The sequence below is a fragment of the Xenopus laevis genome, chromosome 2L (assembly GCF_017654675.1).
Source record: "Xenopus laevis strain J_2021 chromosome 2L, Xenopus_laevis_v10.1, whole genome shotgun sequence".
Taxonomy (NCBI): domain Eukaryota; kingdom Metazoa; phylum Chordata; class Amphibia; order Anura; family Pipidae; genus Xenopus; species Xenopus laevis.
This window is the reverse complement of record NC_054373.1, coordinates 82,463,756-82,490,543: the sequence shown is the minus strand read 5'-3', so window position 1 is coordinate 82,490,543 and position 26,788 is coordinate 82,463,756. Positions and strand designations below refer to the sequence as shown.

General features: G+C 38.3%; 1 protein-coding gene across 3 annotated transcripts in view; it reads left to right on the top strand.

The window, feature by feature from the left end:
* The window catches only part of cask.L (calcium/calmodulin-dependent serine protein kinase (MAGUK family) L homeolog), a 192,956-nt gene that overhangs the window by 51,157 nt on the left and 115,011 nt on the right, over positions 1-26,788 (top strand). For all 3 annotated transcript variants that reach the window (XM_018246646.2, XM_041582101.1, XM_018246645.2), the window contains exons 3-4: positions 1,440-1,545; positions 6,563-6,640. In XM_018246646.2, coding sequence (XP_018102135.1) covers positions 1,440-1,545; positions 6,563-6,640 — 184 coding nt within the window. The remainder of the gene's footprint in view (positions 1-1,439; positions 1,546-6,562; positions 6,641-26,788) is intronic.

The window sequence follows — 26,788 nt, the reverse complement described above, 5'->3', positions numbered from 1 at the left end:
AATCCTCGTAAAGTAAGCAAAATATGGGCGCATGCGCAGTTGGAGTCGTTTTCTGATTCGTTACAACTGCGCATGCGGCGGAAGTGACGGAAATTGTCGAATTGCTGGTAGAAGACCCGAAGATTACCAGAAAAAGCTGGGAGGTGCGCTTTGTTGCACTCACTCTGTATGTACGGTCAGTAATCCTAGTGGACACAATTCTGAGGTAACACTTAGCAGGGGGGCCAGCTGGGACATATCCTTATGGGGTTTAATTCTCCTTTAAGGTATGGTGATCCAAAATCCCATCTGGAAACTCCTAGGTCCCAATCATTCTTTTTTTCATAAAATATCTCATGCCTTTGCTAAATATATGGCATTATCAGCTTCACAATGCATTTTTTGTATCTGTGTATATAGACGTTTAGAGGCATCTGCTGGTCATTGTAGGTATTGCCTTAAAAAGGTAACCCTCATGCTCTGCCCACTGCATTAAATGAATGAATTAGTTGTTCATATATTTTTTTCTCAAATACTTTAGATGGTAGGTCTTGATTGGATAAATTTTAAAACAAAACCCATCCTTTCAAAAACCTCTCTACCTTACAAGAAGTTAGCTTGGGACATTCACTAGCAGCACAATTAATTTCCGACCACATTATTATAGGACATTATTTAAAGGTTTTTATATTAGCACATTACAAAACTATAAAGTCAAAATATGGTTGAAGACGAAGGAGTACTAGAGACATTTGAAGTGCCCATTTGTGAGTTTAAAGGGGTGGTCATCTTTAAGTTAACTTTTAGTATGTTATATAATGGCTAATTCTAAGCAACTTTTCAGTTGGTCTTCAGTATCTTTTTATAGGTTTTGCATTTTTTGCCGCCTTCATATTCTTTCTAGCTTTCAGATGGGGGTTACTGACCCCATCTAAAAACAAATGCTTTGCAAGGCTACACATTTATTGTTGTTGCTACTTTTTATTATTCATCTTTCTATTCAGGTCCTCTCCTGTTCATATTCCCATCTCTTATTCAAATCAATGCATGGGTTGCTAGGTAAATTTTGTCCTTAGCAACGAGATTGATGAAATAGCAAAACGGAGAGCTGCTGAATAAAAAGCTAAATAACTCAAAAATTATTGTCTCAGAATATCACTCTCTACATCATACTACTTGTTAATTTAAAGGTGAACAACCCCTTTAGGTCTGAAACTTTTTTTTTTTTTTCATATTAAATCAGGCCACGGATGTTTTTCCTTAGGGTGGACTCCCTTTGCCAAGTGAATGCATTAGACTGACTTTCAAAATAACCGATTCTAGCTCAAATTCTGCATGTAGACAGAGAGACTAATTAATTTTATAGAGCAAAGGCAGTCCAATGTTTTGTAAGCATTCATCAGCTTATGATGTGATTGTTCCAATACTCTACAAAGTCTTTTTTTTTTTTTACCTTTCAGATCTAAAAAGAGAAGCAAGTATATGCCACATGCTAAAGCATCCGCATATTGTCGAGCTCCTTGAGACATACAGTTCAGATGGAATGCTCTACATGGTATTTGAATTGTACGTATGTTATATTTACTATTGTTTTCTCTCCTATGACATTTGTACTTGTCACATAAAAAAGAACGAGCTTGTTGCTGTTCTTTTAGGCCACGATTGTAATGAAATGTTAATATTTTGAATCTATGTTTTGAGACTAGCTGAAGTATAAAAATTTTCTCAGCTGTATGTCTTGTGAAAACTAAAGCCACTCATCTTCATAACTGCCTAAATTAGTCTTGTTTTCCATTTCAAAATGAAAACTCTGCTTATATTACCTATTGATATATCATCCTGCTCTCTTTTAAGAATGTTTTGTTTTGATTTATTCTAAGATTTCTGTAATAACAAAATCTGATACCTCTGGATTTTTTAAAGGAAGTTCACCTTAAAGGAGAATGAAACCCTGTAGAAAAAACCCCCCCCACATAGACCCCCCCCTCTCCTCCCACCAGGCTAACTGCCCCCCCCCCCGGGGAAATGCCCCATATGTTATACTTACCCATCATCTTCCGGGTCCTCTGTAAGCTGATTGGGAGATCGGCAATCTCCGTCAATTTCAGTGCATGCACAGTTGTCGAAAACCGGCAAATTGCTCCCAACTGCGAATACGATGACGTGCTGATCTCCCAGTCAGCTTACCGAGCACCCGGAAGATGGGTGCCGTGAAGTCCGCTGACAGAATCTTCGACAAGGGGGTTTACGTGGGGTGGGTAGTACAGGGTTTTTTTCTACAGGGTTTCCTTCACCTTTAAAGGCTATAACTTGTAATTTACAAAAAACTTTATTTGAAAAATATTTGTTGCTTTTGTGTGTTTGTGACACTAAGAAGCAGATTTATCAAGAGCTCGCTACTGAAAATTCACTCACTTTCTATTCATTCCTATAGGATTTTTAGAATTGTATTTATCAAATGGAGAACTCTTTCACCCATTCATAAATATCATTTTAAAAATCCCTTAGAAATTAATAGAACGGGAGTGAATTTTTCTTTGTCAAAGCTTCAGTTCTGTTTTAAGATGGCCGTACAAATTTGGCGAGGTCACCAACCAAGCAGATCTTAGCCTGATTTGACCACCTGCTTTCAGGACCAAATGAGTCTGATCTAATCGTTTGGGACCCAGGGCAGTGATTGGATCATAATTGTTGCATATGCCCCCCTGTCAAGAGAGGACTGCATCACCATGCTAATGTTGTCCCGACCCAATGGCATTTTCAAATGATAGATATCTGGACTATATTATGCCAGAAAACTATCCACCGCGTGTTAAAAGAAATCCATGCCCCGCCCCCTTTTTTTTAACATGAGCCCCATAAAGTGTATTTCTGTCTGGTCTTTACAAAACTCAATGTGCTCGCAACCTGTTCACACTTACTTTGTAGACGTGGAACTCTTTGTTTTGAATCACCAAACTCTACTCTCTGGTAGTTTTCCGTGCCCCTCTCGACCACAGGGAACTGCCATGTCGCTCCTTCCCGACAGCAGGGAACATCGTAGAACCCTCAACAGATGGAGAATATACTATAACAAACCTACTCTGACAAAAGAGAAAGTAACTACTGTTAGACTGAAACAAAAGTTTCCCGAAGTTTAAAATCTATGTTGAAGATGTCTTGAACAGTACGTACTTGCAGCCATTTATGGTACCAATGCTCTGCATAAAAAAATACTGGAAAGGCATCATAAGTAAAATAGAAACCATGATTTAAGAACAAGTAGTAATGGACATTCTGCCCTAAGTCTTACTGCACAACAATGTGCCTCAGTAATATTCTACACATGCTACAGGCTGCAAAAGCTGTCCTAAACAAAAAATTGAAAGACGATTCACGAAAACTCTTAGAAGAACTCTGGAAAATGTAGGAAATTACAGCACTGATCTATAATAAAAGAGCAGCATATTGGCTTAATGGATAGATTTTTTTTTTTAAACTGGACAAACCATAACCCACCTAGAAATGCATATTTATATAATATAGAAATTCCCATTGGGGGCAAGCCCTACTAATATATTTCAAGCACACTTGCTTGAAATAGTAGTTCTATAGCTGTATACTTTGTATACTAAGGTTACGTTAGAAATAAAGAATTAAAAATAAGTCTCTACAGACTAAACATGTTTGGGACACAATCTTTTGTTATACAGCTCTCTCAGATTTCATCACCTATCTGGTTTCTAGGGTCCACTTTACCTTAACAACTAGGCACTGGTTTGAATGATGAATAGTAGAGGTCCCTATAAATGCAAGTTGTATTATTTTCAGAGAAAAGGTATGTAATCTATTTAAAAAAAAAAAACACGGGGAGTCCTCTGAGGCATACATTTAGAGGAAGTTTACTCCATCTATGTATTTGCAAGATATTTTTCTATAGGGGCAGTTTGTTTTTTTGCAGTTATAGAGCAAAATGTAAATCCTCTTAGACTTTCTGTGCCACTTTCTGTTTGTGTATGCAAGTCCTATAAAACTTTGACTGAGATGAGCTTGTGATGTTTTCTTCTGTTTAACAGCATCTTGAATTATTTACAGGTTATGTAGTTCTGCTGCATTAAACAGACTGCTTTGTGGAGCAATAGAACAAACATAAATGTAACACCTCGGGTTCTTCCTTCCTTTTTTACGATCAGACTGAGATATTTCAATAGGTGCAATTATTATTAGCCTGCAAGTATGACTTATGAACAACATTTTAAATGTATCTTAATTGAATGCATCAACAATAACCAGAATGTCTTTGCAGTCTGAGTTGTCCGTAAGGTTCCCATAACCAATCAATTGTTACCTAATTGGGTTAACTAAAATGGATGAAACACTCCAGCTCTGTTAAAGGGGACCTGTCACCATAAGAAATAATTCCAAATTTTGTTTCCTTCAGTCTTGGAATTACACAATCACAGCACACAGGCAGGAGCCAATTTGTGGATCACCCAAAAACCTTGTGTATGCGCCCTAATTGGGGGCCTAATGTCCATACACATTGCCCTACACAATTATAAAGTGTGAGGAGGGAGGGGGAATGTGGGAAGAGCAGTGAAATCTAGGAAGTGCTGAATGGAAAGTGAAAGTAATTAACTGCCCCACCTCTATGCCTCAGGCATAGAGGCGAGGAAGGTAATAGTTGATTGACAGCGTAGATATTTAAATGCCTTTATAACAGGTATGGATGCTTTAATGAAAAAAAACAATATGGGTTCCATGTTTAATTTGCAAACGACTCTTGTTATACAGCTTTTTATGTGTAGGTGACAAGTCCACTTTAATCAACCAAGCTTCCTGCATTTCTCCTAGTTCATTGTGCTTCTGCTCTGTTTTTAGTCAGTTACTCTGGATTGGTACAGCACCACTAGCAGAGGACTGTAGCCCTGTGAGTGTCTCCTTTAAGTAAAAAATATGGCAACCCATGAAGACAGAGTACTGGGGATGTCACTGCAAAAATAGTGAAATCATCTCCTTTTAAAGAGTAATGTAAATTTAATACAGGATCCCTAATCCAAAACCACTATACAGAGAAGTTCTGAATTATGACAAGGCCATCTACCATAGACTCTGTTTTAAGCAAATCAATTCACATTTTTAAAAAGGATTTCCTTTTTCTCTGTAATAAGACAGTAGTACTGTGTACTTCGTACCATCTGAGATATTATTAATCCAAAATGTAGCCAAAACAATCCTATTGGGTTCAAATTATATTTTAGTAGAATTGAGGTATGGTGATGCAAATTACAGAAATACCCTTTATCCAGAAAACCCCAGGTCCTGAGCATTTTGAATAATAATCAAATCAAATAGTTTAAAAGCAAGCAATGTTTTTTCCAGTAGTGAATGGAGACATAATATTTATACCCATCAGCTCCAGCTAATGGTTAGGCTTGTCTGTTGGTGCTCACCCATGGAAACTCATGACATTAAGCTCCTATAGGTGAGCTGATGTTGCTTCCAGAGAAAATTTGGAACTCATTGTGGAGTGTCCAACTTATGATTTTTATGCACAATTCACTTCAACACTTTACCATGTGAGTTTGTGTGGTTTACCACTGTGTACTATTGTTGGTCCTAGACATCACTTTACAGATTACCATGGCAGAAATGTGACAAATTCTCGTCTTGGGAAATTGTCTGTCAAAGTGACTTTGATGATGCCACATTGAAAGTCATTGAAATCTTTAGTACCAATCTATTGCCAAGATGCTGGAGATTAAACACAAATTAGAATGGTCTGTCCTTGTTATCTTTAAGTGATGAGAGAGATTTCCAGTTCATTATTACACACATTTATTTACCTTAAACCTCAAAGGGCAGTTTTAAAGCCTGAGTTGCACAAAACTTATACAATTGACTGATTTAATGAAATACTATTTCTTTGTGCATGGCACCCTGAAAAGGCATGAAATGTGTCGGTATTACTTATAACCAATTTTTTCTCAATTTGGATTTATGTGATGCAGTCACTATTGTTTTTAATAAGTATTTTCTAAATACAAATGGCTCATTCAAAATCAAGTTTGAACTGCTTAACAGGTTACATTGGATGGTCATTTGAATTGGAATCAGGTGGGAAGCCTCTCCGTCAATAGGAATGTTGTGCATTTGCCAGTATTAAGGTGAACTTTAATGACCAAATGGGGCAGATTTCTTAAGGGTCGAATTGAAAATTAGAATTTTCGAATTCTTTTATGGTCAAAACTCTCAAATTCAAATTATGAATTAGCCAAACTCGATTCGAGTTTTAATTAGAATTTCGAGATTTATCATACTTTGGCCCTTTAAGAACTCTAATTCGACTATTAGACACCTAAAACCTGCTGAGTTCATGTATAAATCAATGGGAGACATCGAAATTCGACCTTTAATAAATGTGCCACTTAGTGTCATTGAATTCTGATCATCTGCAATCTACAAAATGCCAACAGGTAAACTTCTCCTTTAAGAGATCATTTTTGATTCTTACATAAAACTAACCATTTGATCTCCAGCTTGTTAAATAATGAAATGTCTTAGTATGATATGAAAATCTATTCATTTTTTTTTTTAAATACAGTATGGATGGAGCTGACTTATGCTTTGAAATTGTAAAGAGGGCAGATGCTGGATTTGTATACAGTGAAGCAGTTGCCAGGTATGGGATATTTATTTTCATTGTTGTATAAAAAGCTAAAAAACCCCAAAAACATTGAATTTAATATTTGTGGGCATACGGTCAATATAAAGATCCCAAGTTAGTTTAGCTCTATGCATACCTAAAATAGAATGTTTCAGCAATATTCACAGGGCCTGATTTACGTAGTGGGCGCCCCTAGGCCCACTGCTGTTCGTCGCCCCTGTCCCCTCCCATTTATTCATGCAAATTTTCATCATCTGGACTGGAGCAATGGGATTGGCGCATGGGAATTTAAAAAATGATTTTATCTCCAGCACATCCCCAATGTTTTTGAACCAATGTGGGTGTGGTTGGGCAGCGTGCTGCCCCCCTAAAATCCTGCCGCCCTAGGCCCAGGCCTAGCTGGCCTTTCCACAAATCCAGGCCTGAATATTCAAGATAACCTTTTTTTAAACATACCATTGTCCGTCAAATGCTTTTTATGCTAAAATATAAGTCATGGATAAATATAAAATGAATCAACCTGCAACATGTCCCCAGACGCTTTTTTAGAAGCTGTTGACGCCTGAGGCAGCAGCCCTGATGCCACCCCCCCCCTCCTCCTGCTCCGCGATTCTAACTTGTAGCATCGTAGCGGGCCGAGGAGGGTCTGCATCACTAGTGCAGTGAAATCTATCGCGCTCACTGCACTAGAAGAGCTGAATTTCCGTTATTAAAAATGGGAATTCAGCTCTTAAAGTTACCAGAGGCGGCTTTTTGCCACCCCTGGTAACTGGCTGCTTAGTGCTGCCTGAGGCAAGATTCTCACCTTGCCTCATGGCTGGAGTGGCCCTGCTTTTCCCAGACTCATTGCATGCTATTCTGGGACATTCTTCCACTTGGCATTACTCTCCTGCAGCACATGTGACTGGCCACAAATCATTTTGCCACTTTTTTTGTACATTTTCCGAAAACGAAAGTTGGGAAGACGGTAATTGGTCTTGCAGTGCATTGTGACTGCCTTCACACAAAGACTGTTCCATCCATAATCAGAAAGTTGCAGGCAGCCATTGCCCTAGGGCCTAGATCAATTACCTTGTACCTAGAGTTAATTATCCATAGGCTTGCTTTTGCCACAACCCGTTGGACACAAAATCATTGAATCCATTAAAAGCTGTACTTGCATTGATGTGTTCAATGTAAAAAATGGCAAAGGGAAAATGGGGATTAATGAGGGCACTTTTTGCCTTGCACTGGATCTGCCAACAAAGATACAAATGGTACACTAAGGACAGGCATGGTATTTTCTAAGTGGTTGAAATTTTGCTTGCGTAAAACTTGTATAGCTTTTTATGTTGTTGGAAGCTTTTATATATTTATGAAATAAAATTGTCTTCGTTATTGTATTCACAAATCAACAGAGGGCGCTATTAATGTATTTAATCATGAAAGGCAAGTTAAAAAAATGTACTGGTGACAACCTCTACAACCCTTTTTTTACTGTTACCACAAAACAAGTGTTGATTTTCAAACAGACATTTTTATAGACTTTAGCCCTTTCCCTGCCAGCCGTTTTGTCTAGATGCGAACATCTACTGCCAAGCAGTTTTTAGATATTTTGCACTCTTTCACTTTAAGGACCTTTCCTGGGGTGGTCTTTTAGTTTACCCAGGAAAACAAAATATTGTTTTTTTCAGGACAACCTGAACTTTCAAAATATGCAAGAATTTTGGTGTAATTCTACTTCTGTAAAAAAATATAGGCTTCTAAGTGTCTAATAAAATGAAAAAAATCATGTTTCACAAAGAACAATCACATATATCAGAAACATCATTTATTTTATGTACAAGAACACAGCCGATTTGGAAAGGTCTATGTCTCCTGAACGTGGCAATACCAGATATATATAGTTTTATGGAGATTTCTCACTTGTATAGCTCAAAATCTACAAGCAGTACACTACCAAATTTCCAAAACACCGCTCCCCAAACGGCATACTTCTGATTTCAAGGCCAAACATTCCGCTAACAGTAGGTTTACCCTAGAAAACTACCCATTATTAGAAAGAACAGATTCGGGTGAATCAAAAATGGGTAAATATATCTTTGTACTCCAAACTACCAAGTTGCAATTGTTTCCTAAAGTTATAATGTTTTATAGAAATTAGTGATTTTTTTTTTAAAAATGACCTCAAAGCTTCCACTCTACAGCATCATATCTCCCACACATCATTAGGTATCCATGAAAAACCCCAAATATGAAAGCCTGGGGTCCACTGAACAGTTTGATGCCCAATATGTATAGGTTTACCTAAGCATGTGGTATATAGGGGCCCTAAAATGTAGACACCTCATTTGAGCTATCAGTTCTGTAATTCCAGATACTGCAAAATCAACACATTTATATAGTTTGGGGGGGGGGGGCAAAGTTAGAAAAAAAGTATGTTCACCCCAGAAAACCATATATTTTCGGAAAGTACCCATTCCCCCAAATCCAAATTGGGTATGCATGTCTTTCTACTCCAAAGCACTAAACCGCAATCCCTTCTTAAATTTGGCAATTTTGGTGCTATTTTCTAAAATCACCTCAAAACTTCCAACCTGCAACATCGTATTTCTAACATACTATTATGTATCAATATAAATCACCCCAAATATGAAAGCCTGGGGTCCCCTGAACAGGTTGATGCCCAATATGTATAGGTGTACCCAAGCATGTGGCATATAGGGGCCCCAAAATGAAGACCCCCATATGGTCTGCCATTTCAGGTACTACAGAATCAACACATTTACATCGTTTTGGGAGGCGGCAAAGGTATAAAAAAGTAAGTTCACCCCAGAAAACCATATATTTTCGGAAAGTACACATTCCCACGAATCTAAATTGGGTATGCATGTCTTTGTACTCCAAAGTACCAAGCCGCAAACCATTCCTAAATTTGGTGATTTTGGTGACATTTCCAAAAATCACCTCAAAATTTCTAACCTGCAGCATCGTATTACCCACATACTTTTAGGTATCAAGAGAAATCAGCCCAAATATGAAAGCCTAGGGTCCTCTGAACAGTTTGATGCCCAATATGTACAGGTGTACCCAAGCACGTGGCATATAGGGGCCCCAAAAGGAAGACCCCCATATAGTCTGTCATTTCAGGTACTGCAAAATCAACCCATTTACATAGTTTTGGGGGGGGGGGGGGCAAAAGAAAAAAGTACGTTCACCCCAGAAAACCATATATTTTTGGAAATTACACATTCCCGCGAATCCAAATTGGGTATGCATGCCTTTGTACTCCAAAGTACCAAGTCGCAAGCCTTTCCTAAATTTGGCGATAAAAGCAACGGTTTTTACATTTCTGAAAATCGCCTAAAAATATTGCAATTTCCCACATTTATCTCACCCAACTTCTTACATACAATTGTAAAACACCATAAATACTGATGCCAAGGGTCTACTGAACAGTTTTATGCCCAATATGCATTGATATCCCAAGGCAGCTGGCATGTGCAGACCCCAAATGTAAATATTGCATATGAGTTTTCTCTGCTGCCGATTCGCCTTTTGTAAACATAGACCCTTGACTTCATATTATGTGCCTCAAGACCCTTCTAACAGCAAAGACCCCCCAAAACCATATGTTTTTGGAAAGTACACATTCTGACGAAACCAACCAAGATAAAGACGTCTTTCTACACTAAACTACCAAACTGCAAAGCTTTTCTAAACATAGAGATTTTTACATTTCTGAAAATCGCCTAAAAATTTTACAGTTTGCCACATTTATCGCACACAATGTTTTACATACAAAGAAAAATCACCCTAAATATGGACGTCAGAGGTCTACTGAATAGTTTGATGCCCAATATGCATAGATTTACCAAAGTATGTGGAGTGTACAGGCCCCAAATGAAAAAACGTGCATATGAATTTTCACGCTAGCCAACTAAGCTGCTGAAAAGAGAGCCCCAACTGTGCGTTATGTGCCGTAAGACCCCCAAACTGTAAAAAGACCCCAGAAAACCATATATTTTTGGAAAATATATATTCTGACGGATCAATCTAAGTGAAATATATCTTTCTATACCAAAGCACCAAACGGCAAAACTAAAAAAAATATACATAAGGAACAATAATGCAGGGATAAAATTGCAATAAAACCACAAAAATTGTGCAAATCAATGAAATAACAAAATAACTGCACCGACAGCGTAATTAGTGGCCGAAATCGATTATCCAATAGTCACGCTGCTGAAATAAACGGGTAAAAAAAACACAAATTGGTGAAATGAAAAAGTAAAAAAAATAAAATGTGTATACATGTTTGTACACTTCCAAGAATTGTGTGTATATAAGTGCATATAAGTGTAAAATGAAAAATGCAAAAAAACGTTTTTTGTTTTTTTTTACTAAAATATGTGTGTATGAGTGTATAAATGTGTTAAATAAAGGCCACTTGCCGTTTCTGGGTGGTCTGAGAGCTGGATAATTTCTTAGAGAAGCTATCTGCAGAGTCACAGCAAGCAGGAAGTGTGTGGGCGTCGCTGGAACACGAGATAAGGAGGAGAAAGCAGTGCAGCAAGGCAGACACACGATTTGCTGTGTCTGCCTCTTTTAGGCCGGCCCTGCGACAATCCTGTCGCAGGACCGACATGACAGCCCCCCAGCCTCGTTGCCCAGGGGGCTGTCAATGCTGCTAAACCTCTGCAGAGGCGGCTAAAGCCGCTGATGCATAGTACAGCATGTTAAACTGCAAGCACGTTCAAGGTACGTGTTTGGCAGTTATAGCCCTTGCCTGCCAGAACATACGGTGTACGTGCTTGGCAGGCAAAGGATTAAGCCTTTAAGTTCCATAAAAGCAATCAGTGTGTGTAAAAATGCAAGGCAGATTCTTTCTTGTGATGTTTATTTTATGTAATTTTTTAAGTATTTTTTATTGCATTTCAAAATGTTATAAACCATAACTAAAATTATGACCAAAAAGTGACAAGTGCAGATTATAGTTAAAAAAAAAAAAGGATCCCCCCCCCTCCTTATGCCATAATTATCTTTTCCCGTGTCATGAAAAGTGCCCTGACAGTAGCAAATCATAAAGTATATTACGGCAGCAGATTCATCACACTGAAGTGTCATCAAGGAAACAATCAAATAAACAATTGAAGAGGCATTAAAGGGGTTCACCTTCACCTTCAAACAACTTCAAACAACTAGTTGTTTTTGGAATAGATCACCAGAAATAATGACTTTTCCAATGACTTTTTCCAATGACTTTCTATTTTCCGTGTGTGACTGTTTTTCTAAAATTGAAGTGTAAAGTGTAATTTTTCACCTTCTGCAGCAGCTCTGGGAGGGGGGGTCGCAGACCCTATAAACTGTTCTAAATTGATATATTTAATTGATACATTTCTTATCTTTGTCCCTGCTAAGCAAAATCTCTGGGTTTCATTACAGGCAGCTGTTATAATTGATATAATAGTTACTAATACTCCAGAGATGCTGCCTGAGAAATGTATTAACTAAATGTTGCAAAATTGTAACAGTTTAGAATCTGCACCTGAATTACTGCTCCAGACTCAAACACCACAGACAGGAACATTCAACTTTAAACTTAGATTTTAGAAGAAATGTGAAAAATAAATGATGAGTAATTGAAAAAAGTATTTTTCTGGGGAACAATCTAAAAACAACTGAATTGAAAAAAATGTTGGGAAGGTGAACAACCCCTTTAACTTCTCTAATTTTGTAGAGTTGCAATACACCTTTTTCAGTAGTGCAGCCATTTACTCAAATATCCTGGAGTTTGCAGTACACGGGCACAGGGTCCTTAACATGTATGTGCCTAAAATATAGAAAATGTAGGGCTGAAATAGTGGAACTTGCTTGGGTTGTGTTTCAGCAGTCATTTATCTTGTATTTAGTTTAGATTGAAATCATGTCACCTAGAGAAGTACTGGGAAAAGCCCTAAGCCTATGTCTAAGAGGGTTATTTATCAAAATCCAAATTTAGCTCATTATTTTCTGAAATATACTCTGACCAAATCTGCACGGGTTATTGCCCCTTATTTACCAATACATTTAACTGAAAAATTCCACTGCGGAGAAAAACTCAAAAAACTCACGAAAATCGTACAAAAATTTGAATCGTACTAATTTTTCTTTTGGATTTTTCCTGAAAACTTCGGATTATTTTATAAAACCCAGCACAGATCAGGATATCTTTGGGACTTCTCCCATTGACTTATATACAACCTTGGCAGGTCTGAGATGCCGGATTTTCGGATTCAAACTTTTTCCATCCTCAGGGTATAATAAATCCCCAAAAAATTCCAATTTTCTTTCTTTTTTTTTTTTTTACTAAAAATTCGGATTTTATAGTCAAAAGGTTGAGTTTTTGGGACTTTAATAAATAACCCCCTAATTGTTTCACAAGCCTGTGTATATTCTGTTACTCCTGCCTTTGTGCTTTTCCTTTAGACTATAGCACAACATGGCTTGGCTAATGCTATTTTTCCCCAAAACACAATAAGCTAAATTGAACTTAATGGAAAGCTCTGCAAGGCTTTACATGCTTTAATCAGTCAGAAAGGATGCAAACATGGTCGCTAATGTTTGTAAGCATCTTTGTGCAGGTTTTCTCTTTCTTTCTTGCTGTGCTCCTTGGAGCACTGGTCCATTCTGTTTGCAATTTTCTGATAAGCTATCCCTGGAGACTACAGGGTTCCTAAAAACCATTGTGAGCTCCCATTGGCCAGTAACTGATGCAAATGTATCCACCCAAATCATTAATAAATACACAGATCATATTTTTGAATAACAATATTATTTATTTGTATGATTATGTACACAAAGTGAATATAACAAGCCATGTTATGTATGAAATATGATCCATGATATTCCTCTCTAAATAAGATTCCCTTTGACTGTCGCTGCTCCGTCTCACATCTGAAAAACAAAATCACAGAAGGAATTACATCTAAAAGGCAACTTTTGAGCTGATTATAAATTAATTTAAAGGGATTTTATGATATACTTTCTATTTCATACTTGATCAAATCTATAAGTAAAACTTGCTGTCCCATTTTTAGTACCACAAACACATTATAAATCTTGCTGGGTTCTTGTGCCTTAAGGAGTTAATGGCACCAGAAATTAAACCCTTTTTACATCTATCATAACTGTGTATTTGCATGCTTTTTATCAATTTGCCATAAAAGTATTTTCTGATGTCTTTACATTATATATCTATTCCCCATGTTCCTCTAGAAGAAGAAGAATATTCCAACATGAGCCTTCTCTTTTAGAACTTGTTGAGTTGGGACATCTGACATTAACGTTATATGACTTGGACTTCTGTCCATATAGACATGGACTGGCCCTCCACCTACCCCGTCCATACTAACCATTATTTCATGTTCAGTCAGGTGTATAATCAAATTCTCTAAATGCCTCTTGCAGCTCTGATGGGATCTTTACAGCAGGTGTTGTCAATGCTGGAGCTTGGCATTCAGGATTATTGAAGCTCTCCAGATTGCCTTGGTTGTTGAACACATATGGAGGCTTTGTTTTTCTATGTAATAGTTGTTCCCAGTCAGTATCCTAAAAGACAGGAGATATTTCACAGTGAGTATCTGTTCCAAAAACTAAACTTGCTGGAACCAGAAATTATAAAGCACAAGGAGCCTACAGAAAAAATGATGTTTAATAAAACATTAAAGTGTTATCAGTATTGAATAATGCATTTCTATCAGTAAATTAATATGAGTAGAAAAGCAACCTACTCTGAAGAAGGTGGTGCGCTTTGATCACTTCAGCGCCAGCCTCACCAGATCCCAGGCGATAATCCGGATCTTTTTCCAAGAGCTACAAAAAACAAAACAACGGAGATTAAGTTACATATTTAAGTGACACTCAATTATGATTAACATCCCCCTATATTTGTGGGTAATCGCTGCTTCTGATGTTCACAGCCTGTCTCTTTGAGATAAAATACAGTTTGGAAAGCGCACACCCAAAAAGAAATGCTGAGGTGCTAATGCCTGAGGGGGCCACCCAAAGAAGCCTCCTAACATTTACAAACTTAAAAAATAAGGATTGCACACTCAGTCTTAAATAAAGATACAAAAATTATTTTATTAAACACTTAATAGGTCGCCCTACGCGTTTCGACCACATAGGTGGTCTTCATCAGGGGACAAATATTATACAAATACAAAAGGTATAAAAAGGCCTTTTTATATCTTTTGTATTTGTATAATATTTGGTCCCTGATGAAGACCACCTATGTGGTCGAAACGCGTAGGGCGACCTGCTATTATGTAAGTGTTTAATAAAATAATTTTTGTATCTTTATTTAAGACTGAGTGTGCAATCCTTAATTTTTGAGTTTGTCTCTTTGAGATCACTGGGGTAATATGCATTTCAATATTCAGTTTAAAGCTAAAACTACCACTAAAGCACAATAAAAGACATAGTGATATTGTGAAAATGATAACTATATTATTATGTGTATTGCTTTAGCATAACAGGTTGATAGTCACATGACACTGATGTGCTAGGGCCAACTTACTTCATATATTAATATAGAGACATCCTCTGATAGTTCTTCTGGCAGCTTGATTTCATCATAAAGGATGCTGTTCACTAGCTCATTCTGATCTTCATTGTTGAATGGTAACTGAAAAAGAAAATCATGGCTTCTTTAGTAAAACAACTTTTCTGAAACATCTGTCACAATATCCATTTAGCAGCCTCTGTATCTGAGCTATACATCTGTCATGGTATCTCTTATATCTGACAAAGGGAAGCCAAATGCTATAATATATATATATATATTATACTATATATTATTACTAATAATATGGGAAGTTATGCTTGTAAACATGGAGATTACAATATATATTACACTTATCTATAGTAAACGGTTTTACACTGATTAGTGATTACGCTTTCCTTCCCGTGGTAGTTCCCCGGATGCTCCGTCTCTGGCACCCTGTAAGTGTCCAATGTTTCATGTAGTATGGGAATCACTCACGACAGCAGAATAACTGCAAACATGCTATTTATTATGTCACCACACAACATGTTTCGGGCCTATTGGCCCTTTTTCAAGTGTGTACAAACTGATTTGAAATGAACATACTTATACACCACAGGTGATGTTGTCCCGCCCACCAATTAGCAAACCCCTAGGTACTTAACCCATAGGTGCTTTGTCAAAACATTTTTTAGAAAAAGTTTTTTTCTAGTACATCCATGTGTCGCGATTCAGTGTCCATGTGTGAAACTTGTCCATCTCCATACATAAGACATCGTGTCTAAACACCGTAAAAAAATAGTATCAAAAATAGATTTCTTACAATAAAATGTTAAAACGACAGTTATATACATAAGTTTTCTCAGTATAAACTAGGAACTGCTCTTTTATGAGCCTACCTATGAAACTTGAAAAAGCGTAGTCCGCCCACATATTATGTTTCGCATTTAATTCATTTTTGGGTTAAACTTTTTTATCTTACCCTTAGTTGGCTTCTATAGAATGATTATTATGATAGTATTTTACCCTAGACTGGGTTATCTTCAATATCTGTGGAAGAAAATAGGTACATTATTATCCTAAAAATGGTGCGATACTCCAATGGTCGTTCATGCCTATTGGGGCCATTGTATTCATTTTTTTGATCCAATATGCCTCTTTTTGAGCCAGTATTTTTCTCATATCACCTCCCCTATTTGGCATTGTTATCTGTTCTAGAACCAACCATTTTAGTTGGCTGACATTATGTCCTTCTATATGGAAGTGTCTTGAAACAGATGTGTCTGAGGCTGTTCCAATTTTGAAATTTCTGATGTTGCCCCTATGTTCTTTGATTCGATCTTTGATTGCTCGTATGGTTTGACCGATATATGCTAATCCACAGGGGCATTTTAAACAGTACACCACAAATTTAGATTCACAAGTGGCATAGTGTCTCAATTTGATCTGTATACCCTTGGTTGGGTGGCTTATTGTGTTTCCTTTTACAATAGAGGCACAGCATATACAGTTCAAACAGGGAAACGTGCCTTTCTTAGGTTTACCCATAAATCTATGCTCCCTTTTCTCCTGGCTGTCCGAGGGGCATAGGGTATCTTTAAGTGTGCGCCCTCTTGTGTAGCAAAACATAGGCGGTGTGTGGAAGAGATGCCCATACTTAGTATCCTGTTGGAGGATTGGCCAATATTTCTTTATAGTATTTTCTATGGCTTTACTTTGTTTTCCGTATTTTGAAACAAAGGGTATCCTATTTTGGTTTTTTATTGTTTTATTTTCAGATTTCAGTCATTTTTGTCGATCCAGTTGCATAACCTCCTCAATAGTAGGTCTTAGGTTACTTCTCCTATATCCCCTATTAAGGAATTTTTTGGTAAGCGTATCCACAGAGCCTTGCAACGAGTCTGTATCTGAAGAGATACGTAGAGCTCTTATATATTGACTTTTTGGAATAGCTTTCATAATATTGGGGTTATGAAAGCTGTCCGATGTTAGCAATGTATTACGATCCGTGGGTTTGGAAAACATGGAGGTTTTTATTAGTTTATTCTCTATCGAGATGTTCACATCTAGAAAGTGGATGGATGTAGTGGAGCTCTCGCAAGTAAATTTTATAGTATTATGCTTCCGATTAGCCTGGTCTATCATTTCTTGGAATTCTCCTACTGTCCCACCCCACAGTACCAAGATATGATCCACGAAGCGCCAATAGTGGATGATACTTTTACTGTATTGCCCTTTCAGGAATATAGTATCCTCTATGTAATTCACAAAGATGTTAGCAAATGCGGGAGCGACATCACAACATCACCTGTGGTGTATAAATATGTTCATTTCAAATCAGTTTGTACACACTTGAAAAAGGGCCAATAGGCCCGAAACATGTCGTGTGGTGACATAATAAATAGCATGTTTGCAGTTATTCTGCTGTCGTGAGTGATTCCCATACTACATGAAACATTGGATATATTACACTTATATATGGCAAATTATTACACTATGTTTAGTCTCGCTATGAAATGACAGTGGCAAGGATTTACCAATGTAGGCTGAAAATAAAGAGATTGGGGCTCATTTATCAACACTGGGCAAATTTGCCCAAGGGCAGTTACCTATAGCAACCAATCAGTGATTAGCTTTTTGAAGCCAGCTGCAAGTAGGACAATGAATGCAGCAATCTGATTGGTTGCCATTGGTTACTGCCCATGGGCAAATTTGCCCAGTGTTGATAAATGACCCCCATTGTCTTTACCTCATACATGAGCATAGCGTATTTACTGATTCCAAGGGCCCACCAGTCGGCTGCCATGCCATATCCAATATCCATTAACATTTCCGGGGCCATGTAAGTTCTTGTGCCGCACATGCCGTTTGTGCGGTCTGTGTATCCAAATCCTTAAACACAAGAAACACTGTAAGGAAACTGCAGATCTGGGGACGCTAACGTAATGTAATGTAATAAGCTGCTTGCTTACAAACTACACACTCACATATGTTTATGCCAGTTACATATTATATTTAAAAAAAATAGCACTATTGTTTGATCCTGATAACAATATGAGTATATTAGGGAAGCCTACAAAAAGATTTTCTCTTAAACCTGGTCACTGGCTCCCACACTCCTTTACTCCTTTATAACGAGTTATATTCTGTATATCCCAGGCTGAAACATATCCCCAGAAAATCTCCAGGTTGAGAGTAATGACACATAAATGCTATACCTGGGCATTAATGCCCAACCAGTAGCCAGCAGCGTAACTAGAGGGGGGCGGGCCCTGGCGCGGGATGTGCAGCGGGCCCCACCCCCCTCTGTACACCCGGTAACGGCTGCATTTACAGCCGCACTAGGTAAAAACACAGTGGTGCGCGAGCTGCCGGGGGCCCTGAGGGGGTGTGGGCCCTGAGGGGGTGTGGGCCCTAGCCCAATCGCACCCCCTGCTCCCTCGGTAGTTACGCCACTGCCAGTAGCCTTCTATATGCTGCCAGTCCACATAAGAATTACAGCTCTTATTTGGCACCACAAGGAAGTAGGCCAGTTCAAAGCAAATTTTAGACCAATAAAACCTGAACTTATGCTATGTATGGTCCAGAACAACACTTACTGTCTTTGCTGAGGCCGTAATCGATGATTTTAAGATATCCGCCTTGATCCAACATCAAATTCTCAAGTTTTAGATCTCTGAATTAAAACAAAGTAAATAGTTTAGTAGAAATACAAACTGTATACAATCCTTAGTCTTAGCATCAAGTGCAGTGGTGTTCTTAGTAGTGTTACCAGCTCCTTCTGGAATAAAGATGATTTATCGATATTAGTACTTACCTATGGATAATGCCCATCTTGTGTAATGCCCCCAGGCCAAGCACTATACATGCGGTGTAAAACCTGAATACAGAAAAATAAAAATCAGTATGTAATTTTTTCTTGATATAGAAACTGTGTGAGAAACTAGGTGAACAAATTGAGGAAGAAGGCCTGTATCATAGCCATAACTTTGGTTGTGATACATTAAATTTTAATGATATATGCTGTGGTAATGCTACCTTGAAACCCTTGAAACCTATCCCAATTTCCATTCTACTTACGATTCTTGTAATTCTACACATTTGACGAAATCACACATGTCACCTCCAGGTAGATATTCCATCGCAAAAAAATAAGTGAGAATCCGTTTGGAAGGTTCCATGTAATGACACCAGGAACGGGTGTTCAGCTTCACTTATTCTCTGAAGGATTTTCTTTTCTTTGAAGACACTGTGGGGTAAAACATCACATTATCACCATGTGAGACCCATACAAGCTATCAGTACACAGTCACACACTTGACAAAGGGCACAGCCCGAAACATGTGTATTTCTACTCCCCAATAAAGAGTTTTTTGCAGACAAGTTGCTGCTTTGGATTTGTCCCACAACTCTATACTTCTACAGAATTACTCAGTTGGGATATCAGACACAGGATAACCCGTGGGAAAAGCTGACAAGCATTTTTGGTGAGCTTCACTTGTTTTCTAATTTGCAAGCTATCAGTACACTTATCCTTATGAATAGGCACAGGGCATTTTCCGCGTTTTCAGGCTGGCAGGTGTTATCACCAGATTTTTTCTCTTTAGAGGAGAAAAAATGTATAATGAACCCACTTGATTAAAGAAGAAGTGCAACATCCAAACTCCTCTGCTTGAGGCCATAAGCAAATTGCACTTGCAGGCAATTCTGAATGGGAGGTGGGACAGGCTCACCAGTGCCAAAGTTGGTGGTGCCCAGGGTGATTCTGGGTTTAAAGGAACAGTAACAGCAATCTGTTTGCTTCAGAAACACTACTATAGTTCATATAAACAAGCTGCTGTGGAGCAATGGCGGAAATTGAAAAATGGCTATATGGCACAGGTTAACTAATGGATAAAAGATAACACCATTAGACAGGCAGAGCTTATTTGCTATCTGCTGTGTAACCTGAGCCTTTTCTTCTTTGAATGGCTGCCTTCATTGCTACACAGCAGCTTATTTATATAAACAATAGTAGTGTTTCTTAAGAAAACACAGCAGTTTTACCAGTGCAGGGCAACACTGCATTATATTTTCATTTTTGATGTTACTGTTCCTTTAATATTCCCTTAAAATATTTATTTATATTACAACCTTATAATTTCTTCTTACCTGACAGATGTCAATATCAAGGGTCTCTGGAGTCTCCTGGTTAAGAAAAGGAAATAAAAACATTTCTATTACTATGAATTTTATGTTTCTGTGCAACATACCTGACAAGTGACATTGCCAACAGATTGAGAGGAAAATAGATTAGAGCCACATATCTTTGGTATGTATTGGGGGCGGGGGAGCAAGGGGATAACTATTATAGATCCAAATGTGGGTGCAATTCTTATTTATATCACATATTTTGGGTTCATTGGTTATAGTTAGCTGTTCTATAAACCACAAATTAAATGGTAAATTCTTCTGTATCCATTAATAGTAATAATTTTTCCCAATCAACTATGCCGAGGTCAGCCCCATGGCCTTATACCACTTCTTTTCTGCTTTCTTGCAGAGTATCACCAGGTTACCCTTGTTAATAGCAATGATATAAGAGACTGTTCGATCAGTGCTCACCTATAGGAATATTGTGATGTTCCAATGGGGAGCACTGAGCTAACAGCTCTCATGTCAAAATGTGGTTACAAACTTTTGGAGCTTTTTGGAAATTGGCTGGGGAGGGGCAGACCCAGGAATCTAATCATTAAAAAGGCACAACATTTAAAGGAAGTTAACATATAAGGTCTGTTTGAAAGCAACTTGCTTACCAGGCAGATGGTAATCTCGTGGCGTTCCTCAATGGGTTTCTCCTGGTTGAGTGAAAAAATGGTGGTGTTACTTCATGCCATTAAAGGCCTATCAATTATTCTTAGTTATCACTAAAGGAGTATGGCTTGTTTTGGAAAAATATGCTTTTTATTAGATATAACTAATATGAGTAATTATGCTATAATAATAATAATAATGACTAAATAGTTTTCAGAGTTTTCGGGTGAAAAATATCTGGAAAAATCGTGAAAATCGGATAAAATATCTGAAAAAAATTTGAAAACCTGATTTTTTTCCACGCAAAACACATTTTCAGGGAAAATGTAATAATAAATAAGCGGAAAAAACCTGAGCGGGTTTGATTGGAGTTGGTAGCAGAAAATATTGAGATAAATTCGGACTTTCATAAATAACCCCCTAAAAGTAAGGAAGTTGCCCATGTTTATCAAGTCATGGAAATTGATTATTATTCAGATGATAAAATTGTTGGAAAATGTTGCCAATTATGAATAAACTGGCTAAATCCAGTTTAACCAGTGTTTTTCTTTTGGACCAGTAAGAATTGACTATGTATATGGTGCAGATTCATCAAGGTATAAATATATAGGCAAGGAATTATCTGGTTTGGATAGAACAAATAGGAAAATTGTGTCACTTCTTTTGATGTTGTTCAATTCTTCATCGCTTACCACATCAGATTCTTTAGTTTTTTTTCTAATTAAGACAAAAAAAGTTTAATCACAAAAAAGAAATGAGCAAATAGGAAAACTGTAATTATATGAATGATATAAATCCAACTTCCCTTAGTTAATAGAAAACACATATATGTAGATAGCTGTATGCTTTTGTTTGTAAAAAAAATCACATAGATGAAATTTTAGTTTAATTTTTGGATTTGGTGAAGCTGAATTCAAACCCTTAAAATCACAAGATATTATTTTTAGTTATCGGCAATCTAAATATGATGATAAGGATTTGATTATTGGGTCAGTAATCTGTGTATCACCTATACCAGTGCTGTTCAACTTCTGTGGTACCTAGGGCCGAAATATTTCCGCCCTACATAGTGGAGGGCCGATAATGAAAGCCAGTGTTGAACATTCCCCACTTTAAACCTCACCCATGTTAACACAAGATTATGTCCACATTAATAGCACACCAAAAAACAAATGGTTGGTGCTCACTGCAGGGATATCGCTTATTACTCATATGTAAAAAAAAAAGTAGTCATAGTAAGACACACCCTTGAATCCATATGCCTCCTCTTACCCTTTGCATAACACAGCACCCCCAGCACATGATTAAACTCCTTAGGAGCCCCCTAACAAAAATTTATTTTGAAATACTTACAAACCCCCAGAACAAATACCAGGCTTATGTTCTACAGGTAGAGCAGGACACATACAGGCAGAGCAGGGCACACACAGGTATACGCAGGCAGAGCAGGGCACACACAGGCAGAGCAGGGCACACGCAGGCAGAGCAGGGCACACGCAGGCAGAGCAGGGCACACGCAGGCAGGGCACACGCAGGCAGAGCAGGGCACACGCAGGCAGAGCAGGGCACACGCAGGCAGAGCAGGGCACACAAAGGTTTACGCAGGCAGAGCAGGGCACACGCAGGCAGGGCACACACAGGCAGAGCAGGGCACGCGCAGGCAGAGCAGGACATACACAGGCAGGGCACACGCAGACAGAGCAGGGCACACGCAGGAAGAGCAGGGCGCAGGGCACATACAGGTATACGGAGGCAGAGCACAGCAAACAGGCAGAGCAGGGCACAGGCAGAGCAGAGTACACACAGAGTAGGGCACACAGAGGGAGCATATGGAAGGCAGAAAAGAGCAGGAGACTGGGAAACCCATCAGAACCACTCTAATATGTACTACATACAGTGACACAGTGCTGGTGCCCCATTAGCATTTTGTATAAAGTGTGAACAGATGAACAATGTGGGCAGTTTTAGTTTGGGTCTCAGGTGTGAACAGTACAGGGCTTTAGGGGTGTGAAAAATGCAGGGGGATCACAGGTGTGAACAATACAGGGGATAAATCTGAATTTGAGATTTAAACAATGCAGGGGCCAGTTAATCTCTTTAGTGGTACCATTTAAATTTTACACATGGTAAAATGACACAGCAGGTAGGTGGGGGGCCACACAAGGGGGGGCACCAGTTGGACAGCCCTGCCCTATACTAAAGCCAAATCCTATAACATATATGAATGGAAACAGCACTAGTGACTGTAGCACAATACAGATATATTGAGGAGCAGTCAGTCTGTGAGCAATCTATCTCATCAGAGCAATATGAAAAAACAGTAAACCGCTCAGACTCACCGCGTCTTTCTCTTGTAGGAATGCAGGCAGTCCATGCTGAATATCATCAGGTGCAGGAAAGACCTTGGCGTCCCAGGCCGTATATTTCAAGGAAGATAAAGTTGTATTTTCCGCACACTGCTTCAGTAAAAATCCAAATTCTTTATTAATCCATTTAAAAGCGAGAATACATCACACAAGCTTGACGCGTTTCGGGCGCATGCGCCCTTAATCATAAGCAATCTATCTCATCATCTCCCCCCATGAAGTTATTCGCTAAATCAAATATGTCATGTTATAGTAGAAAAACCAATGTCCTTAACTTGCGAAAGCTGGCGTGTCTCTGAGGAGGCCGAAATGTCAGTCTCATATGTAACAATAAAACTCTATCATTTTACTTAAGACCTGAGAGTGCGGATCTTACTTGCCAAAAATGAACTGTAATTATTGATACTGCACCCAGGCAATTTATACTATTTTTTGAGAGTGCTGGCTACCTTTGATATATAATCAAAGCGAATAAGGAACGCACAACCATAAGTATAATCCCAGTCTATTAAGCTGTACAAATATTCCTTTGATGGCGGCACTCTAAAATTAATCAGGATACACAGGATCCAGTTCGGAATCGAAACGTATCGAAGGAGGGGTGTTCCTAAATACGTCTCTTCAACATCCTTATTGTTTTCCCCACATACATGCAACGACAATGGCAGGTAAATAAATATACTACAAATTTTGTAATTTGTAGTATATTTATTTACCTGCCATTGTGGTAGCATGTATGTGGGGAAAACAATAAGGATGTTGAAGAGACGTATTTACGAACATATACGGGACATTAAGAATTGCAATCTTAGGTCCAGTATTGCCAAGCACATATATTGCTCACACAATGGTCAATATTCAGGTTGCTCTTTCCAGGGCATAGATCGTTTACATGGAGATATAAGGGGGGGGGTGATTTGGAAAATAGATTACTTCAATTGGAGACTTCTTGGATCTTCAGACTCAATACTTATAAGTCAGAATTTGGACTCAATGGACATTTAAATTTTCAAGCATTCATTCATAAATAATTAAAAAGATTGCACTAAGGCATTGTCAAACTTGCTACTGGTTGACAATGCCCACTATGCTTATAAAATAAATCCCCCCCCCCCCTTAAGATGTGCTGAGACCAGATGTCCCCGATACGGAATTTCCTTACCAATTAATTTTTCTTTTGTTTTGCTTTATTCTTTACTCTATTTCTTTGTTTTTGTGTGTTTTATTTTATTTCATTTATTTCTCTTGTTTTGATTTCAAGGTTTATTTGTTGTATTTTATTGCATTTTGGTGCTTTACCTTATTTCTGTTTAATTCAATTTGGTTTACTTATCATTGATTTATTTGATTACTTGGTCTTCATTATGATATTTTCATCATTATGCCTCTATCTCAGAGATGCCATGAAACCCATTTTTTATGATTTTACATTTCATTATGATATTTTCATCATTATGCCTCTATCTCAGAGATGCCATGAAACACATTTCTAACCTGGCAATGATTCTCCTATATGAGGAACCTGCAAATCGTTTAAGGAAAACAATTGGCAACAAAGGTTGCGGAGTTCCAATTGCGGAGTGTATGTAACTTTATTGACTATTGGATACAATTGATTGGAGCAGTTTCTATGGCGTCTGGAGTTTAGTCACATGACGCTTCTTTTAAATAACATACCATTTCCGGTTTTCCGACCTCTTGACAAAGCCACGTTTGTGGCGAAATGGCTGTCGAGGTGCAGCGCACGCTGAGCAAGTGAGGATCCCTTCATGCAGGTCTAAAGTGCCGGAATTGCCGCAGACAATTTATCACGGAACCGCAGTGGAGACGTCACTACACGTTATCTCAAGGACTCATAGTGGGGCCGTTCTTGGACTTCAGCTTGGCCGGTAATATTTTTACATTTATTGAGCGGGTCACGCGGTGAAATATCAATATCTTCAGACACGCCATTCAGGCGCTCTTTGGTTAATCCAAATGTCTGCATCCACCCACACATGATTGGGTCCTTCGTGAAGGTTCTGGTTAACACTGCAGGTGCATCCCCCTCAACACTCAAGGGTGCAAGTACACCGACATCTTGAGGAGATTTATGCTGGAGGGGTGCCCCACATACATTTGGCAACTGTGGCACATCTTAGACCTGGGGATATATGAATATTATGTTTTGGCCACAATTAACTGAACATTAATACTGGATTGTCTGGGACTGCTTACTCTCTCAACAAATTGAGATTGTGGTTCATTTTTGGAGCGCTCCATTTTGGTTCCAGACACGCCACTTTTATATCACAGCATACAAATTGTTATCTATGCTGTGGTATATCTAGAGACCATTACAAGGGATCCCTTTTGTACATGCAGCGCTGCTTAGTTTTATTTTAATTGGTTTTAACTTGATACTTGGCTTAGTGTTGATTAATAAATATCGCCTTTTACTATTTGGAATTATTTATTTACAATTGAGCAATTTGGGGTCACATGGGCAGGGGGGGTAAGTCCCATTTTTGTTGTGTATATATATTGTACAAGAACATTTCACTTTTTAAAGGGGGTTATGGAGACACACCTTAAAGGAGAATGAAAAATGCACACACAAAAACATTTTCCAAAAGATTTTTCTCAGCATGGTTTATTTAACTGCTATAACAATTTTAACTAAAATGTAACAGGAAAGCAGTACAGTGTCATCGAAATTCTGAATCCCAGCAATATCATGGCTGCAATTCATTAGGTTGCATCTTCCTAAAGTCCACAAGCTGGTTGTGCATGCTCATCGCCCAGGACAAGTCAACAGAAGTGCACTGTAATATTGGTGCAGCCATCTCAGTGCATTGTACCTGAGCTTTGAGAAGGAGCCAGCACTTCAGGATGGAACCACTTTGAGACAGCTATTGTTACTCCCCTTTCCATTGTATTACATAACAACATGGGTTGTGTTTGCAGTGCTAACCAGATAGTAGCTATCCAACACCTCGATTGAAGGATTTGTTTGCATTGCTAAAATAAGAACAGCACCTAAGCAGGAAAAAAGAGGAGCAACCAGCAGAAGATTCCCATCTGAGCATCCAAAGGGGCTGGAGTCACACTGTGTGTTAAAGTGCTTGACTTGCCTGAAGACTGATTGTACAGCATCCTAAGAGCCTGGCATGTGAGTATTGTCATTATAGCAAAGAGAAGATTACACAGACTGTGTGTCTGGGACTGAGTAAAGAACTTTATTTGTTTAGTTAGAGAGATAGTTTGCCCTGGTCCTAGTTAGTTAGTGAGGCCCCATGACCACTTGTCAGGAGTGTTGTATGTATTAGTTTACTTTTTACCTACTTTTATTTTCAATAAACAGTTATTCAGTTTACCAAATATCGTGTGTGCATTATTACTGTGTCCTAGTGGGGCGACCTATAGGTGCATTCCTGGATCCCACTAGGTGGAGGCACTGCACTAATAAGTACCAGTTACCCAGTCTCTCCCAATACCACTGCGGAGTGGCTCAGGTTT